This window comes from Lytechinus pictus, chromosome 1 (assembly GCF_037042905.1).
Source record: "Lytechinus pictus isolate F3 Inbred chromosome 1, Lp3.0, whole genome shotgun sequence".
NCBI classification, from domain to species: domain Eukaryota; kingdom Metazoa; phylum Echinodermata; class Echinoidea; order Temnopleuroida; family Toxopneustidae; genus Lytechinus; species Lytechinus pictus.
This window is the reverse complement of record NC_087245.1, coordinates 12,320,014-12,338,210: the sequence shown is the minus strand read 5'-3', so window position 1 is coordinate 12,338,210 and position 18,197 is coordinate 12,320,014. Positions and strand designations below refer to the sequence as shown.

General features: G+C 35.0%; 1 protein-coding gene across 2 annotated transcripts in view; it reads left to right on the top strand.

Annotated features, from left to right (window-relative positions):
- The window catches only part of LOC129255225 (dynein axonemal heavy chain 7-like), a 55,093-nt gene that overhangs the window by 27,352 nt on the left and 9,544 nt on the right, over positions 1-18,197 (top strand). For both annotated transcript variants that reach the window (XM_054893696.2, XM_064096163.1), the window contains 24 exons: positions 151-237; positions 764-901; positions 1,490-1,657; positions 2,004-2,467; positions 2,705-2,976; positions 3,321-3,448; positions 4,067-4,279; positions 4,850-4,948; positions 5,319-5,453; positions 5,895-6,008; positions 6,451-6,600; positions 7,059-7,241; positions 7,620-7,799; positions 8,227-8,358; positions 8,994-9,215; positions 9,947-10,144; positions 10,300-10,455; positions 11,830-11,998; positions 12,751-12,877; positions 14,672-14,888; positions 15,376-15,692; positions 16,127-16,268; positions 16,812-16,925; positions 17,553-17,671. In XM_054893696.2, coding sequence (XP_054749671.2) covers positions 151-237; positions 764-901; positions 1,490-1,657; positions 2,004-2,467; positions 2,705-2,976; positions 3,321-3,448; positions 4,067-4,279; positions 4,850-4,948; positions 5,319-5,453; positions 5,895-6,008; positions 6,451-6,600; positions 7,059-7,241; positions 7,620-7,799; positions 8,227-8,358; positions 8,994-9,215; positions 9,947-10,144; positions 10,300-10,455; positions 11,830-11,998; positions 12,751-12,877; positions 14,672-14,888; positions 15,376-15,692; positions 16,127-16,268; positions 16,812-16,925; positions 17,553-17,671 — 4,244 coding nt within the window. The remainder of the gene's footprint in view (positions 1-150; positions 238-763; positions 902-1,489; positions 1,658-2,003; positions 2,468-2,704; positions 2,977-3,320; positions 3,449-4,066; positions 4,280-4,849; positions 4,949-5,318; positions 5,454-5,894; positions 6,009-6,450; positions 6,601-7,058; positions 7,242-7,619; positions 7,800-8,226; positions 8,359-8,993; positions 9,216-9,946; positions 10,145-10,299; positions 10,456-11,829; positions 11,999-12,750; positions 12,878-14,671; positions 14,889-15,375; positions 15,693-16,126; positions 16,269-16,811; positions 16,926-17,552; positions 17,672-18,197) is intronic.

The following is an 18,197-nucleotide window of genomic DNA, read 5'->3' as shown; positions in this document are numbered from 1 at the left end:
CTAGTAAAGGTTCATATCAATCAAAGAATATCTTTGCTTTTAGGACTTGATGAAAAAAAATTGACTGGACTATCTTGTAACCATTGACACATTGATGATCAATACAATCTGAGTATTGACCATTGGTCCAATATTGTTTTTATCTTCCAGGACAAACATGTGTTGGCTGTGACAGAGATTGACAAGATTCTTGAGAGACTGAAGAAATCAAATGAGCTCCTGGAACTCATCCAGAAGGTAAGTAGATCTAACAGAATATGCTCTGGCTTGTGTTATAGAGCTTCTTATCAATGGAAAGTTGTATGCTGTTCTGTAAGCTACTGAAACCTTGCTTTATGATTAACATAGAGCAATTTTATTTGGATTTCAAGCATTATTTACTGTTTCAAGCTTAATGAAATAGGATCAAGACTAGAAGGTCTGTGTAACATCGTGTATTTTTGCAGAAAGGGATCAATATTTGACAACAAATAACCCTGTCACTTTACACATTTTCATATAAATTGTGTACCACTACATTACTCTCATATGCGAATATGAACAGGGGGGCATTTCACAAAGATTTAAGTATGACTTAATTACCGAGTTGCGTACGGTATGAGGACGCGCACTAATGCGTATCTTTACAACTTCTGCCCAAAATGGTCTTGCAAGAGAAAATCTATATATTGCAACTGAGAAGTAGGTAAAAAGCGCTGGTGTATATAAATCTGTTTTTTTTCCTGAAACCCTAACTTACGATTACTTTCTCTTTGTTTGTTAGGGTCTGAATGACTATCTGGAGAAGAAGCGTCTGTATTTCCCACGATTCTTCTTCCTGTCCAATGACGAGTTGCTTGAGATCCTGTCAGAGACCAAGGATCCAACCCGTGTACAACCTCATCTCAAGAAATGCTTTGAGGTAAACACTCTTATCAAGTGATTTACCGCAGTCATTAATTTTAGCATTGGTGTGAGAAAGGCACAGATGGGACTAGTCATCTATGTTACTAATGATTGTCTTTGAGATGGGAATTGTCCAAAACAAAAGACGGTTCCTAATAAGGAGGTTTGATAAAGAAACTTACAAACTAATTTATTTTTACTAAATGATTCCTCAAACTTACTAAATTTTGTCAATATCCCTTTGTAATGAATTTCTATTGCAATATTTCTTTGGAATAATCCAGGAGACTGATAATTTATTCATAAATGTTGCTTATATGCAATACAGTCATGTAGGAGCTGATTTTTTGGTGGTTTTGTTTTCGCTAGTTTCAGCATTTCATTTCCACTTTCATATAATGCCTTTGCTGTTAATGAAAACAATTCCAGAGATTTGAATACAACAACTTTGAATTTTACAAAACTGGTTATAAAAGATGCTAATATACAGTATTATCTTGGGCATCGTTGTTCATTTACATTTTTTTTCTGGATTGGACATTCTTGAAAATCTAGTGCATATAGTCCTCATATTTATTCACTGAATTTATCCTTGATATGTTAGGGTATTGCCAAGCTTGAATTCACTGACATCTTGGACATTACTCACATGAAGAGTAGTGAGGGAGAGGTCATTGAACTTATCACATCTATCTCAACGTCTAAAGCCAGAGGTCAGGTGGAGAAATGGCTCCTTGAACTAGAAGGATACATGATTACTAGTATCCATAAGGTAAGTCAACACTACTCATTCCATTCAGTAATGACTTATATTAATATTTTTAATTGTTTTAAAGTAAATTGGATTTATCAAGGTGACCAATAATTTTTAAAAGATATTCTTTAAATTCAAAGTTAAATGACACTGTTGGCATAGATTTGCATGAAGGAAATTCTTACATAGTTTGTTCATGTTGATATGTATGATTTATGAATGATTGGAATATGAAATGTCAAATGTGATCATTTTGCATTGAAAATGTGCCATAATTATCCTAATTTCATCCACATATATGCATGTTTCATAGCTTATGTTAAAGCAATTAGAAATGATTTGAGAATCTGGTCTAATTCTGCAGGTATTGAAGGAATCCATGGATGCCTATGCTAAAACAGACCGCAATGAATGGGTGCTGTCCTGGCCCGGTCAGGTCGTGCTCGCCGGAACTCAAAAGTACTGGACCGATGAGATCCACAGGGCTATTGCGACCAGCCAAGAAGCCCTACAAGCCTACTGGGAACTCAACAACAGACAGATTGATGATATTGTCGCCCTCGTCCGTGGCAAGCTCAGCAAGCAGAATCGTACCACTCTTGGAGCTCTTGTTGTGTTGGATGTCCACGCCCGTGATGTCTTGACAGAATTGGTGAAGAACGAGGTTCACAATGAGAATGATTTCCAATGGTTATCCCAGCTTCGTTACTATTGGGTTGAGGACAACATGATCACGCGCATGATCAATGCCATGCTGGCATATGGATATGAGTACCTAGGAAACTCTGGACGTCTGGTTATCACTCCACTCACTGATAGGTGTTACAGGTAAGTCTCATTGATTGCAATCCACCTGAACCTCACAAAAGAAACCTTTGAATTCATTTGGGACAAAGTAACCACAATTACCATAAATAACTTTTCATGATAATGAAAGCATTTCCAAAATGTCTGTATCATTTTAGTCCTCTTATTATGGCCATGTTTGAAATCTTAAGTTGATATTTACTCAGTTTTTCAATGGTCATAAAAAATAAAATTGAACAATATCTCATCTTTGCTCAGAACCCTGTTTGGTGCCCTCCATCTCCATCTTGGTGGAGCTCCTGAAGGCCCTGCTGGGACCGGTAAGACTGAAACCACCAAGGATCTTGCCAAGGCAGTGGCCAAGCAATGTGTAGTGTTCAACTGCTCCGATGGTCTGGATTACATTGCTCTGGGCAAGTTCTTCAAAGGTCTGGCATCCTGCGGGGCTTGGTCCTGCTTTGATGAGTTCAACCGTATTGACCTTGAGGTGTTGTCTGTGGTAGCCCAACAGATCTTGACTATCCAGAGAGGTAGGAGACCAAGCTTACCATAATTTGTTTGTCATATATTTGCCTTGATGGGCAATTCTGTGGTCAATAAAAGAAAATGCACTTGCTTGCTTCCAAACGTATAAATAATATGAGTTGTTTCATATATTAATCTTTAAGACCAAATCAGTTTTATCTCGAACTTGTATCTATTGAATTATTTTATCAAATAAATTTAAGGCCATTACATGAGTGTGTCATAAGTGTTTTTTTTAATTAGATTGATGTGCTTTTTTACCCTTACTATACCATATATGTTGTAATGTTGTTACAAGTGTTAGAAGGTTTGATATGGAACAACATGGTATATTTTTTTACTTCTCTAGGTATCAATGCTGGAGCTGATACAATGCTCTTTGAAGGTTCTGAGATTAAACTAGATCCTACTTGCTCTGTATTCATCACCATGAACCCTGGTTATGCTGGTCGCTCAGATCTACCAGACAACCTAAAGGTAAATAGAAAAATATTGATTAATTTCTTTCTTCATGTTTTACTTCTAGTAGGGTAGACCCTGTAGACACTAGAGTTCATAGTTATTTGTGTTTCCTTCCCTTGCTATCCTCTGACTTTTTATTACTCCCCAAAATAAGTCACCTTTAATTTAAGACACCATTTCCATTTTTAGTCTACTTCTCCCCCTTGTGCCACTAACCCAATGCCTACTGGAACCAGGTGGTCCCTGTACAAGGCCTATAGGAATCATAGAATTCACTGGCCAACAGGTCAATTTCCTCCTGTAGTATGCCTCGCAACATGTTTTGTTCTGTGAATGTGTATCTCCTTGTGACTTTTTCCATCTTTTGATGGTCTTCGGCAGATTTCTTTCTTCATTCACTCCCCTTAGTACTACTTCATTAGTAATTTTATATTTCTTACCTTCCATTATTCTCCATAGCTACCATTTCTCATCCATCCCATGATTAAGAACCCTTTTATTCATTTTAATTGAGAAAAATATTATTTCCATTAACATGTAAACTCACTGATAATTATGTTATTGTATTCTGATGTAGTTTAGTATCAAGCCTTATATTTTATTATCATTCATTTTCTTTGATTGCTTTCCCAGGCCTTGTTCCGTACTGTGGCTATGATGGTTCCAGACTATGCTCTCATCTCTGAGATTGTGCTCTACTCCTGTGGGTTTATCAATGCCCGCCCTCTGTCTGTCAAAATTGTTGCTACATACCGTCTGTGCTCTGAACAGCTCTCATCTCAACATCATTATGATTACGGCATGCGTGCTGTGAAGTCTGTGTTGACTGCCGCTGGTAACTTGAAGGTAAAAAATAGTATAATCCTTCTTTAAGAATGTAAGATATGATGATGAAAATGATTATGGTGTATGGGCTGTTAATTAATTTTGAGATGTAAATGCTGACAAGATGGTAATGATATATGTAGTGATATGGACTGTGATGATGATGATTGACTTATTGTTCAGACATGTATTATTTGTAAATAGCTTTTGTTGTTGTTCTGCTCTGAAGCGCCTTGAGCATCTAATCAAGATGTAAAGTGCGTTATACAAATCTCATGAATTATTATGATGGTGATGATGATGATGATAGATGGTGATAATGATTATGATGACGGTGATAAGGATTATTATAATGACGATGACATTCATAATTTTGGGTTGCTGTAATGAATATCTTTAAAAAAGTCAAGCTCTCTATTGGACAGCATCACATGGTTTTGTGCCATGTTTTCTTTATGTCTTCTCTTGAAGTTGTATTTACAAAGTGTATCAAAGCTCCAATTGATCCTTCATAATATCTTGGAAAGTTAAGATTTAGAATACAATTTACTGAATAAAGTTTCATTTTGTGTAACTCTTTTTCCCCCATAGCTCAAATACCCTGAAGAGGATGAAGATATTCTGATGTTACGTTCCATCAATGATGTCAACCTGCCCAAGTTCTTGTCACATGATCTGCCTCTCTTTGCTGTAAGTTGAAGAGACTAAACATTTAAATTGATACTTCTCAAAGTGTGTTGAGTATTATGTTATTTCCCTCATTACATTTTATCCTTATGATTTTTAGCATAATTGGTTAATGTTTGCTCCAAATGTATGCAAATTTTATACCAGCATTTCAGGATGAATGATTGTTGAATATATAGACGTATATCTTCCATATTTGTTGTAAGAATCATCACATTGAAGATATCTGTCGATATTACCACTATCCCTTCCAAAAATTCTAGCAATTAACTGTCTGATGCACTTATGCACTGTAGTTTCAGTATGCTATCTACTTGCTTACAATCCATGCATTTATCATTTAAAAATTTTACAAAATTTTCTCAATACATAGGGTATTACATCTGATCTGTTCCCTGGGGTAGTCCTTCCAAAGCCTGATTACGCTGTCATGACAGAGTATATCAAGGAGAATTGTGAAAAGTTGAACCTTCAGCTGACTGATGTCTTTATGGACAAGATCCTACAGGTAAGACAATATAATGATGATGATGATTGTGATGATGATGATGATGATGATGATTTTGATGATTGTGATGATGATATTGATGGTGATTGTGATGATGATGATGATGATGATAGTGATGATGTTGATGATGATTGTGATGATGTTGATGATGATGATGATGATGATGGTGGTGGTGATATTGGCAATAAATTCAGAAACAAAAGAAAATTATCAACAATAATAATTTCAGCTCTTCGAATCAATTGAATTTTAGTAGCTCAGATCGTATGTTGTAATTAATTATACAATAACATGAAATATGGCCCTGGTTAGGAAAATGTTTGGATATTGAATTTGTGGTTATTCTTGGATTGTATATGCCAAAGAAGCATCTATTGAATGAAATGTTGAGTATGAAGTCTATGTAAGATTGCTGGTTAATATTTGATTATTTTCCTCCAGATCTACGAGATGATGATCGTTCGTCATGGCTTCATGATAGTGGGAGAGCCATTTGGTGGCAAGACTTCAGCCTACCGTGTACTAAGCATGGCTCTTGGGGATATTGCTGAAAAGGTTTGTGAGGTTCAGATTTTATCCAATGATATGAATGGCATTTTACAAACGAACTACCTGTAGTAATCTTTCTATTCATTAAGTACTTAAGTCATAGTATTATAGCACTTACAGGTTAGTGTTACACCTGTCATACCATATAACCCAAGCATTCCCAATCTAAATCACAAGCATACAAAGGACAAAGTTTATAAAAGTGTCAACCTAGCCAACTCTTTGCCTTCTTCCAATACTTTTGTCTGTATGCTTTCATAAACAGAACATGTTTAATGTGAACATTATTAAAAAATGATTTGTGGAATACAATATATATCGCCTTCTAATATTACAGATTGTAATACTAATAGTCAAGTAATCAAATATGCAATATTGTGCATCCCTAAAGATGGCTTACATTAAATCATTCATAATTTTATTTCCCATCATGAATTTCTTATGACAGGGACTAATGGAAGAGAACAAGGTTCAGATTACAGTCATCAACCCCAAGGCTATCACCATGGGTCAACTCTATGGTCAGTTTGACCCTGTTTCTCATGAATGGTCAGATGGAATCTTGGCCATTAGCTACAGAGCCTTTGCCAGCTCAACGGTAAGTGATTCAATTTGAATGTTTGCCACTCTAGAATGAATTGAATCAATTTTATATCAAAACTGTATCTATTTGGTAATTGGTAGTAAGACTCCAAGAAGAATTGGATTTGAAGATTTGAAATGAAATTGATTTGTCGTCATTCAGAGTTCAACAAGTTATTTTTATAAATGTTTGGTAGATCAATTTAAGGCTGTGCCACATGCCTCCTTTTTACAGAACTGGGACCTGCTTCAGTATCAAACACTAGTCCAAGTAACACGATTCTCAATGAAGTGTCCTTCATCACTGTAGAATCCTTCCTTGAACAGGTGAGGGCCATGTGTCATGGCTTGAGTTGAATATGTTTGTGTTGACTGATGCTATTTTCAAACATCCCCTCACAAACACACAAAATAAAACCTTCCAATGCTTTTTATTTTTCGCAGAAATAGTCATTTTTTGTTTTTTCTGAACAGACACCTGATCGTAAGTGGCTAATCTTTGATGGTCCTATTGATGCTATCTGGATTGAGAACATGAACACTGTCCTTGATGATAATAAGAAGCTATGTCTGATGAGCGGTGAGATCATCCAGCTTGCTCCTACAACCAATCTCATCTTTGAACCCAAAGATCTTGAAGTGGCTTCTCCTGCAACTGTAAGTCATAGAGAGTTATAGATGTTTCAAAAATTCTAATAGCTAATTTAAAGTGCACTAGACTAAGGCATGCCATCGATGTTGATATCATGAGTTACTCTTGAAAGTATTTAAACTGTAAGTTTAATAGTGACAATGCTTGAACTAAAATAATAACTGTATAGTTGTGTGTAGGTGTCTTTGTGTGATATGATTCCAGATATTATTTATGAAAAGGGCCCCTGAGTGGTCAATGTTAAAATCTTGAAAATATTACCTCTCACAATTTTCTTCTAGGTGTCTTGATGTGGTATGATTCCAGATATTGTATCAGGAAAAGGGACCTGAGTGGTCGATGTTAAAATCTTGAAAATATTAACTCTCACAATTTTCTTCTAGGTGTCTCGATGTGGTATGATTTACATGGAGCCTCACATGCTTGGATGGGGCCCTCTTGTTGTGTCCTGGATGAATACCCTACCCGCTGGTTTCACAGACATGCACAAGAAGATGATCAAAGATATGATGTATCGCATGCTCCCTGCCTCCCTAGAGTTTGTACGCAAGAGTGGGGTCAAGGTAGGTTTGTCTGTCTTAGGTTTAAATTTGTTCAGCCTTAATTTAATTGGGTGCAATCAAGACAGCCTAGCTGAACATATTGAAAAACAGTGTAGAAAACTTAAATTATGAAAATTATAGAAGTATTAAATCTACACCAGTTGATAGGCATATAATGATTATGCTCCTAAGCAAATTTTTTTGCTTCTTACAGATTTATAATCAGATATCTAGGAATTCATATTAGGGGAAAGTAAATGATGATGTTTTAGTTCAATTAAATTTCTAAAATGTTGAATAGAAAATACAATTTTTGAGAAGTAATCAGTAGTATCAGATATTTTATGGCCTTGTAGAAAACGGTACTCACAGTGTGATTTCTAACATTTCTTGTAATACCCGAAATTGATGTAGACCTTTGACCTTGTATCCTTTTGTCTTTGTGCAGGAATTGTCACCAACCAATGACACCAACCTTGTGAAATCTCTGATGAATCTGATGGACTGTCTCTTTGATGAGTTCCAGGATGAGGGCGCTGTTGCTAAGATGGATGAACGTGCAGTAGTTGGATGGATCGAGGTATGACTTGCTTCTTTGGTTTTAATTTTTTTTTCTTTCAATGTGCAGCAAAAGACAACCTTCCCTTGATCAATTTCTCAGGCACCTGTGAAACAATTTAATTAATACAGTTCGACCTGTTTCAGATGAAAGAAAGTAGATCAGGGGAGTGTTTCATCAACATTTACATCCGACAAGTTGTCAGATCTGACATCTTTCTCTGATGTTGATTGGCTGAGAGGTACTGTTACTATGGTAACTGTCGGATAAAATGGGACTTATCGGATAAAACGTCCGACAAGTCCTTACATGAAACGCTCCCCTATACTGATTGACAGTATAATTATTAATATTAGTAGTATAACCTGTTTCTTCAGAGTGCCTATCTTGTACATGGTACTGTATATGTGCATCCTGAATAAATGTTATTGAAGCTTTTTGGGAACAAAGATTAAGATCAAATTAACTATAAGTGCTCAATTTTATGACTGCATTTGGACGATCTTATTTGTACAAAGAATATAAGTCTGTATATTGTACACTACCTCTGATTTGATAATTCTGGTGCTTCTAATTTGTTGCATAGATCTCCTCAATCCTCTGCATATTATTGATATCAATCTAATAATTCATATCATCATTATTTACACCACCAGGGAGTATATCTGTTCTCATATGTCTGGTCGATCGGTGCCAGCATCTCCGGCGAGGGTCGGGTCAAGTTTGATCTTCTTCTCCGAGAGCTGATAGCTGGAGGACTTTCAGAAGAATCTCGTAGCAAGTTTCGTCTGATTGAGTTTGTTGATCCACCCATCAAGCCGTTTACCATGCCGTTCCCCAAAGAGGGCAGTGTCTATGACTACAGATTTATCAAAGAGGTAAACATGGTGTCTTTGATTAGAAAAAATAAACTGTTAAATTTTCAAAATCACAACACATTAGAAAATCTGACGTGATTGTGTGTTTTTTTTTTTTTTTTTACAATATTGCTATATGAAACTAATAAAAGCTTGTCATTTGTCAACAGGTTAACCATTTATATAGGAATACAGTATGTATGTTTTCAGTTAAATATTTTAGAATGACCAACTTTGTTATGATGTATGATTTGTTTAAGATGACCTTCTGAGACATGACTACATATGAAGCCATGCTGAATTGAAAAAGACTCAGTAAAAAGTAAACCAAGAAACAAAAAATTAAATGAACCCTGAATGTAAGATTTTTCCTTACAATTTATATTTGCATGAAAGAAGAGAATATTTGTCTCGCATGAACGAAGTTCGGCAGAGACCTAGTAATCACTTTTCCTGTTGGTCTGTTAGTCCATTGGTCTGTTGGTCCATTGGTCTGTTAGAAAATGTTTTTGTTCAACTTACTCTCATTTCTTTATTTCTGCATCAATTGTGTTTATGCTTGGTACATATGTACCTTGGGTTATACCACATGTGACTGTATGATAATGAAGGGGTCAAAAGATCATATTGCATATTTTATTGATTGAAATCAGGCGAGACTTGTGGTTCGTGAACCACCTTATTTTATAAATTATATGGATATTAGGAACTTAGCTTACAATGCTACATCATCTCTCCTTATTTCTCCATAGGACCTCGGTCGATGGGAATTGTGGATAGAGGAGATAAAGGAGGCCCCGCCCATTCCGAAAGATGCTGCAGTCAACTCCATCATCGTGCCAACCATTGACACAGTCCGATACACAGCCCTGATGAACATGCTGGTTAGCCATCAGAAACCTTGTCTCTTTGTTGGTCCTACCGGTACTGGAAAGTCTGTCTACATCACAGTAAGTTTAAGTAGTCTTTTTAGCAGTAGTTTTAGTATGCTGCACTATTTGGAACCAATACACTAATTAAATGTACTCTGTTATTGCAGTTACTTGTAAAGTTTGCAATGTGCAGCTCCTATTTTCATTTCCAACCATATCCATTTTTTTTCCAGGAATTCTTGCTGAACAGTCTTGATAAAGAATTGTACAAACCAATCATCATCAACTTCTCTGCCCAGACTTCAGCAAATCAGACCCAAGATATCATCATGTCTAAGTTGGACAAGCGCAGGAAGGGAGTCTTTGGTCCACCCTTTGGAAAGAAAACTGTAAGTATTGTGGAATTCTCAGGATGATTTTGTTTTCATTTATAACCATTCATGAAAAACTGCTTATCAAGTCTCGTTATATTTCCAAGTAATTTTATTTACTAATTTATAACAAATCTTCATATTTTCCTGACATAATATGCCATGTATTAAAAAGAACGTGGAACACACTTGATAAATATATGAAGTATATTCACACTGCCATACAATGATAAAGTGTCTTGCGTAGTGATTAGTTGTGATAATAAGTTTTTGTCTCACCTGCATAGCAGAGTGAGACTATAGGCGCCGCTTTTCCGGCGGCGGCGGCGTCAACACCAAATCTTAACCTGAGGTTAAGTTTTTGAAATGACAGCATAACTTAGAAAGTATATGGACCTAGTTGATGAAACTTGGCCATAAGGTTAATCAAGTATTACTGAACATCCTGCCTGAGTTTCATGTCACATGACCAAGGTCAAAGGTCATTTAGGGTCAATGAACTTAGACCATGTTGGGGGAATCAACATCAAAATCTTAACCTAAGGTTAAGTTTTTGAAATGTCATCATAAATTAGAAAATATATGGACCTAGTTCATGAAACTTATACATAAGGTTAATCAAGTATCACTGAACATCCTGCATGAGTTTCACGACACATGACCAAGGTCAAAGGTCATTTAGGGTCAATGAACTTTGGCCGAATTGGGGGTATCTGTTGAATTACCATCATAACTTTGAAAGTTTATGGATCTGATTCATGAAACTTGGACATAATAGTAATCAAGTATTACTGAACATCCTGTGCAAGTTTCAGGTCACATGATCAAGGTCAAAGGTCATTTAGGGTCAATGAACTTTGGCCAAATTGGGGTATTTGTTGAATTACAGCCATAAATTTGAAAGTGTGTTGGTCTAGTTCATAAAACTTGGACATAAGAGTAATCAAGTATCACTGAACATCCTGTGCGAGTTTCAGGTCACATGATCAAGGTCAAAGGTCATGTAAGGTCAAAGAACTTTGGCCACGTTGGGGGTATTTGTTGAATTGCCATCATATCTCTATAAGTGTATTGGTCTAATTCATAAAACGTGGAAATACGAGTAACCAAGTATCACTGAACATCTTGTGCGAGTTATAGTAATTTTCAAAATCAGCACTGCTGCTATATTGAATCGCGTGATGCAGGTGAGACGGCCAGAGGCATTCCACTTGTTGTTGCTGTTATTTTCTTATTTTTCATGGCTGATTAAACTTGATTTATTAGATTGATACATCATAGATGGCGTTTGTCTTATATGTAATTGGAAATTCTCACCTAATCTGGAGATATTTATTTAAATAAGATATTGGTCTAAATTTTTGTTTTTTGTATATTTTTATCTTTATTTAGATTGTATTTGTTGATGATCTGAACATGCCTGCTAGAGAAGTATATGGAGCCCAGCCTCCTATAGAGTTATTACGTCAATGGTTAGACCATTGGAATTGGTACGACCTCAAGGATTGTACAGCTATGAAACTGATTGATATCCAGATTATGGCAGCCATGGGACCCCCAGGTAAAACACCAGTCATAACTAGGGTTGAATAACATTGAAATGGAACATGAAATGTATTTGTATATGGTGAAGACATGTTCAGAATGTAAAGGTTGTTATGAAGGAGGCATAATAGTTCAGTTAGTCATCTGTCAAAGGCTTGTTCAGACTTACAGTGATGAGGCTTAGCAACAAGTCAATGGGATATAATGCATTGAAAATGTGCCGCAAACACACAAGACCCCCCCTGTAAAGTGACAAAAGATTTGTACCAATCAATTATTCAAAATAGTTATTGCAGCATAATTTGTCTAGACTTGAGCGGACAACCCACACTTCAACATGACTTTTGACATCTTAATGAAATCATTCTGGCATCATTTGATTTGTGTCATGATATCCTAATGAAGTCATTATGATGTCCCGATATAATGCAAGTTTATATACAGAATAGATTTCTCACACTTTCTTTGAACACCATTGATGGGCTTTTTCATCTCAAATATTTAGTGTGGCTTTAGGCTAAAAGGCGACATTCATGTCTTCCCACTTTACGCAAACTACATCAAATTGTCTTGTCCTTCCAATGAGTTTTTCCCTCTGTAATTCATAATATTATATATTCCCTCTGAGACCTATGGTTTACCTATTTGATTGGAAAGCTAACATTTGAAATTGAAATCCATTTTGAAAAAAAAAATAATTGTCACTCTCACTAACTAATATGATGCATTGAAGTATGTATTGTAAATTTTTATTGTTGTCTCCTCTAGGTGGTGGTCGTAACCAAATCACACCAAGATTCCTCCGTCATTTCAACACTATGACTATCAATGAGTTTGATGATTCTACTATGGTCGGTATCTTCAGTAAGATCATGTCTTGGCATGTTTCATCAAGGTAGGTTTTTGCTATTTCTGCGCCAAAATTTAGTTCTGAATAAGAATGATTCAACATTTTTCATCTGTAAAATAACCTTTTGAATATTTCCTATGAATGAATGTAATTTATGATGCAATTTTCCTGCAAGAATGCATCCTTTTGATTTCCTACAAATATTTGCTAAGAAGTATATTGGATCAATAATAATCAAATTGTATATGATAAATCCATTTCCATATAAAATGGTATCCCAAGTATCATTTTGCTTTTGTATATACTATTATGTATAAAGATATTGATATTATGATGCAATTTAGTTATAAACAATGAAGAATATAAATACGATGATCATCAACATCAGTCCTTTTATGTATCAATTTGACCTAAGTATGTCCTAAAATTCTTTTACCAAAGACCGATTTATTAGATAATTAAGAATGAAATATTCAATAATCAATTGACCTTTTTTCTTTTGTTTTCTGGGTTCTATCATCTTGACAGACTGTATGTATCAAGAACTACATGTTCGAGTTCTCATTGTTTTACATTGTTTCATGTTTGTTTTCTAGAATGTGTTATTATTATCTTTCATAATCAGTAAATCATGATCTCTATTATGAAAAAAAGGTTTTCACTTTTTTTTTGCCTCTCAGATTAGTTATTAACAATACAACACAATCTAGATACTCACTCATATAAACACACCATATTATATTGATTTTGTATTAAATGAAAATCTGCATGCCTTTACACATGTTGATTTTAAAGCAAAAAGTAAACTTTGATATTTTCACATGTCAATATTAATATGATGAAGTAAGACAGATGCACATTTTTTTGTTTACTTTTATATCTCGTTGATGATGATTATATTTCTTTTGTTAGTTTTGAGATAACTTGCTACTGAGTTTGACATTGTGTTATTATTTTGTTGGTTAATTTTGTGTTACATCACATTCTTATATCGTATTGTATTTTTTTGTTTTGATATATTTTTTAGTATAATGAACTATCCATTCATTTCAGCACATCAACCAATGATATACAAAGTTAAGAAGTTACTTTTGAGTATCAGTTTTCTCTTTTGTGGAATTTTTTTTTTGTAAAAGTAAAAATTGTGCCATTTAACCAATAAATCAATTTTATTATTTTCTGACTTTATTCAAAGCACCATTGAGTACACTATTTTCCATTGTCTTATCTATCAAAACTGCTTAGAATAACATCAGAACATATGTATCCATGGATATCAACTTAATCTAATAACATGAGCTGAAAAGTGCATTTTTGTGGAAAACGGTATTTACACCTCTCCTGCTATAAATATTAATATCTATTTTGTGCACCCTTTCAAAACATCCCAACCTAAGAAACATACACATCAAACTAACAATAATATAGGGTATTTATATTGCGCACATATCCACCTTGTTAGGTGCTCAAGGCGCTCCTATATTACCCGGCTAAGCTAGGCGTTCATAGCGCACACAGCTTTTTAAGGAATTACTTCCTACCGGTACCCATTTACCTCACCTGGGTTGAGTGCAGCACATTGTGGATCAGTTTCTTGCCGAAGGAAATTACGCCATGGCTGGGATTCGAACCAACGACCCTCTGTTTCAAAGTCCGAAGACTAATCCACTGGGCCACAACGCTCCACAGTACAGTAGAGTACAAAAAAGGAGGAACATGTGACTCCTCTGTAGATATTTCTTTATTCAATCACATAATGTTTATTGGCTGTGGAAATAGATCTAAGATGAATTGATCAAGTGTAATTCTAAGTATTTCATGCTTTTTTTGTCAACATAGGAACTTCTCCAAGGACTTTGAGCCAATCGTTGACCAGATTGTGTCAGCAACTGCTGAGGTATACAAGGCAACCATGTCCAACCTCCTACCCACCCCAGCCAAGTCACATTATCTGTTTAACCTGAGAGACTTTGCCCGTGTCATCCAGGGTGTTCTACTCTCTGTACCAGACTACTGTGAGACCCCAGCCGTTATGAAGAGATTGTGGGTCCATGAGGTTGGTTCAAGCCAATTTAGTTCAATTAAATTACTTTTACGTCATTTCAAATTGCATTCCAAAGTATGCATTTGAAGGAAAAATATCTTACATAATTGTAGGTCAAATAAAATATTTTGATTTGTATTAATTAACCCTGTGTGTATAAATGCATATAACACAAATATCTAAATATATTATTTTTTCCAGAACATTGGCATGAAGGAATTATTGTTTTGAATTCTACTTGGTATAGAAATATTTTTTTTTTTCAAAATGGATGTATGGATTTTGAGAACATCATATAGTCCTGTTATAACCCCCCCCCCCAAAAAAAAAAAGAAAGAAAGAGAAAGTAACTGAACTGAGGTAATTGAAAAAGATGTTTGAATAGAGTGTGCAAGGAAAAGTTTGATACATTTGAATCTGAAATTTAGTAGAAATATAGTAGAAATATAGTTAGAAGGGAAGTTATTCACGGGCCGTTCATTCCACAACATTCCTGCAGGTATTCCGAGTATACTACGATCGTCTCGTGGATGACAACGATCGCAAATGGACGGTGAACTGTGTAATGGATATCATGAAGAGCCATCTGAAAGAAGACTTCCACACACTCTTCACCCATCTAGACTCCAACCAAGACGGAAAAGTTGAGGAGGATGACCTCCGTAGTTTGATGTTCTGTGACTTCACCGATCCTAAGAATGAGAATAAGAACTACATTGAGGTGTTGGACGTGGAGAAGCTGAGGGTGATTGTTGAGAGTCACTTGGAAGAGTTTAACGCCATGAGCAAGAAACCTATGAATTTAGTTATGTTCAGGTGAGTCAGTCAATACATTGGCTGCTTCGTTTTGGGAGATACACATTTGCACATTGCTGGATGTTCAGTGAATTCATCTTCAGCTTGATAACTGACTGCACTGGGTTCACTAGCTAAAGTACATTTAGACAATTTAAGCTCTGTACTACTTGTTCTATTCAGTCATATGAATAATTTTTAATTGATCAAATTGTATTTGAAAATTCCACTATTTTCTTTTTCAGAGAAAGCTTAAAAGCTCCACTCAACATTCACTCTTTTAAAAAAAGTCAAGTGCTTATACCCTGTTATGAGTATATACTACATTGGAGCAAATTTATAGAAATTGAAGTTCATGTAGGTACCAATTTGTTATTAAGTCAAAGACACTTTCTTGTGTTGAGTGGGTATTTTTGGGTTTCCTCATTGAATCTTTTGATATTTTCTCTATGAAGGTTTGCTATTGAGCACGTATCAAGGATATCACGTGTGATCAAGCAACCCAAAGGTCATTGTCTTCTAGTTGGTGTCGGTGGTAGCGGACGTCATTCCTTGACCCATCTGGCTAGTCACATGGCTGACTATGAACTTTTTGAGGCGAGTCAGTCATATTGAATGTTATACTTCTACATAAGAACCACTGAAATGCACAATTGGATTTTCATATCCAACCATTTATTGTGGATGCAATAATTCTTTTCAAATACTATTGACATGTTTTTTATGGGGTTGGAATGGTCGCTATAGAAATTGTTGTTGTGCAATGTACACCTTTGTATTATCCAGTATTTTCATGAGGAATATGACACCATTAGGATGTAAACCTAGTCATTGTTGATGTCCATCACTCAGAATGGAATAGAGTTTTATAACCAATAGATGTTACGTAATGTCCTGTATATCCCACACATCCCCTTCTATCATACATTCATTAACTCATTCCCCTTGATAAACAAAGCCATAAGCAGGCTAAGAAATGTCTGAGATTGGACAGCTTATGTGGTAAAGCCAAAATATGTAGCGTTATTTTAGGTCTTTCTGTGTCAGCAAATCATGGTAATATGGTTGTTTTCGATGTTGTAGTACATTTCAAATAAAAGAATAGTTTAACAAGATTTGATGAAATGATTATTCTAACAGGTTGAAATCTCCAAGAACTACACATCAGTTGAATGGCATGAAGACCTGAAGGTCATTTTGAGGAAATCAACAGAAGGAGAGCAACATGGAGTATTCTTATTCTCAGACACACAGGTATGATGTCATTATTGTTCTTCTTTCTACATTGCACTCATCTGCTCTTTTCCTTTATATAAATCATGCATTCCCACCCAGTTTCTCATATATAAATGGCTTAGGGGCAAATTCAGGATTACATAGAAGATGGGTTACAGTACAAAAATCTCTGGACATTTTCAGACAAGCAAAAAAATAAGTAAGAACAAAAAGTTGTCACTCCATGATAAGATGCAATTACCCCCCAATTATCTGATGAACAAAGAAAAAAAGATAAAAATCTTGATTTGTGATTTAAGCATATTCCTTTTGTATTGCGCACTTTTTTATAAAGACACAAAATAAATTACTTTGTCATTTAAATGATATAAACCACAATTACTCTGTAGCAGCTGAAACATCAGGCTTTACTTCAGTATATTTATTCCTTACATCAGTCTGAATTTAAAACCCTGTGACAACTTGAACTCTGATGGTAGGTCTTCACACAAAATAGGACAGCAAAAATTGACTTGTAGCAATGTTGGGCTCTCATATAATTCAATTTGCATTGGTATGTGTAAAAATGTAAAAAAATATCTATTCATAGTTAGATAAAATTTAGTAGATCTTCAATGTATTTTTGTGACTCTTTCCCTGTTTTAGATTAAACAAGAGTCATTCCTTGAAGACATCAATAACCTTCTAAATGCTGGTGAAGTTCCAAATCTCTTTGCCACAGATGAGAAGGCAGAAATATGTGAAAAGATGAGAGTCATTGACAGGTTTGTGCATGTTCCATATCTTACATCATTATTCATCTCAAAGTTTTCAAAGAATTCAAATTAATTCAGTTGACTCAATTTAAGGTTTATTCTGAGCATGAGTCACAGTCCAATAACTGAATCTATGTGTACAATTTAATAGTTTAACAAATATTAAATGAATATATTTGAAATGGGAAGGTAACTTATGCAGCATTGATAAGAAAACAGTATTAAGTATGAAATAGTAGTGGTGATATATGAAGAATAGAAAAAAGAGAGTTACAGAATTACATTTTACAAAATATGTATTGCATATTGTACTTGATAAAAAAAAATTGATAAGGCAATATACAGATTTAAAACATGTTAATCGTCCATCTTGATATTATCTTTGTTGTAATATATAAATTTAACTAAAAATATTGTTGATGTGTGTAAAGGAAGATTGAGAAAAATCTGACATCAAGAAGGTTGTGAATTTTATCTCTTTCTATTAAATTATATAAAGTGTATAACTTTCACTATTACATGTATGTCATATTTG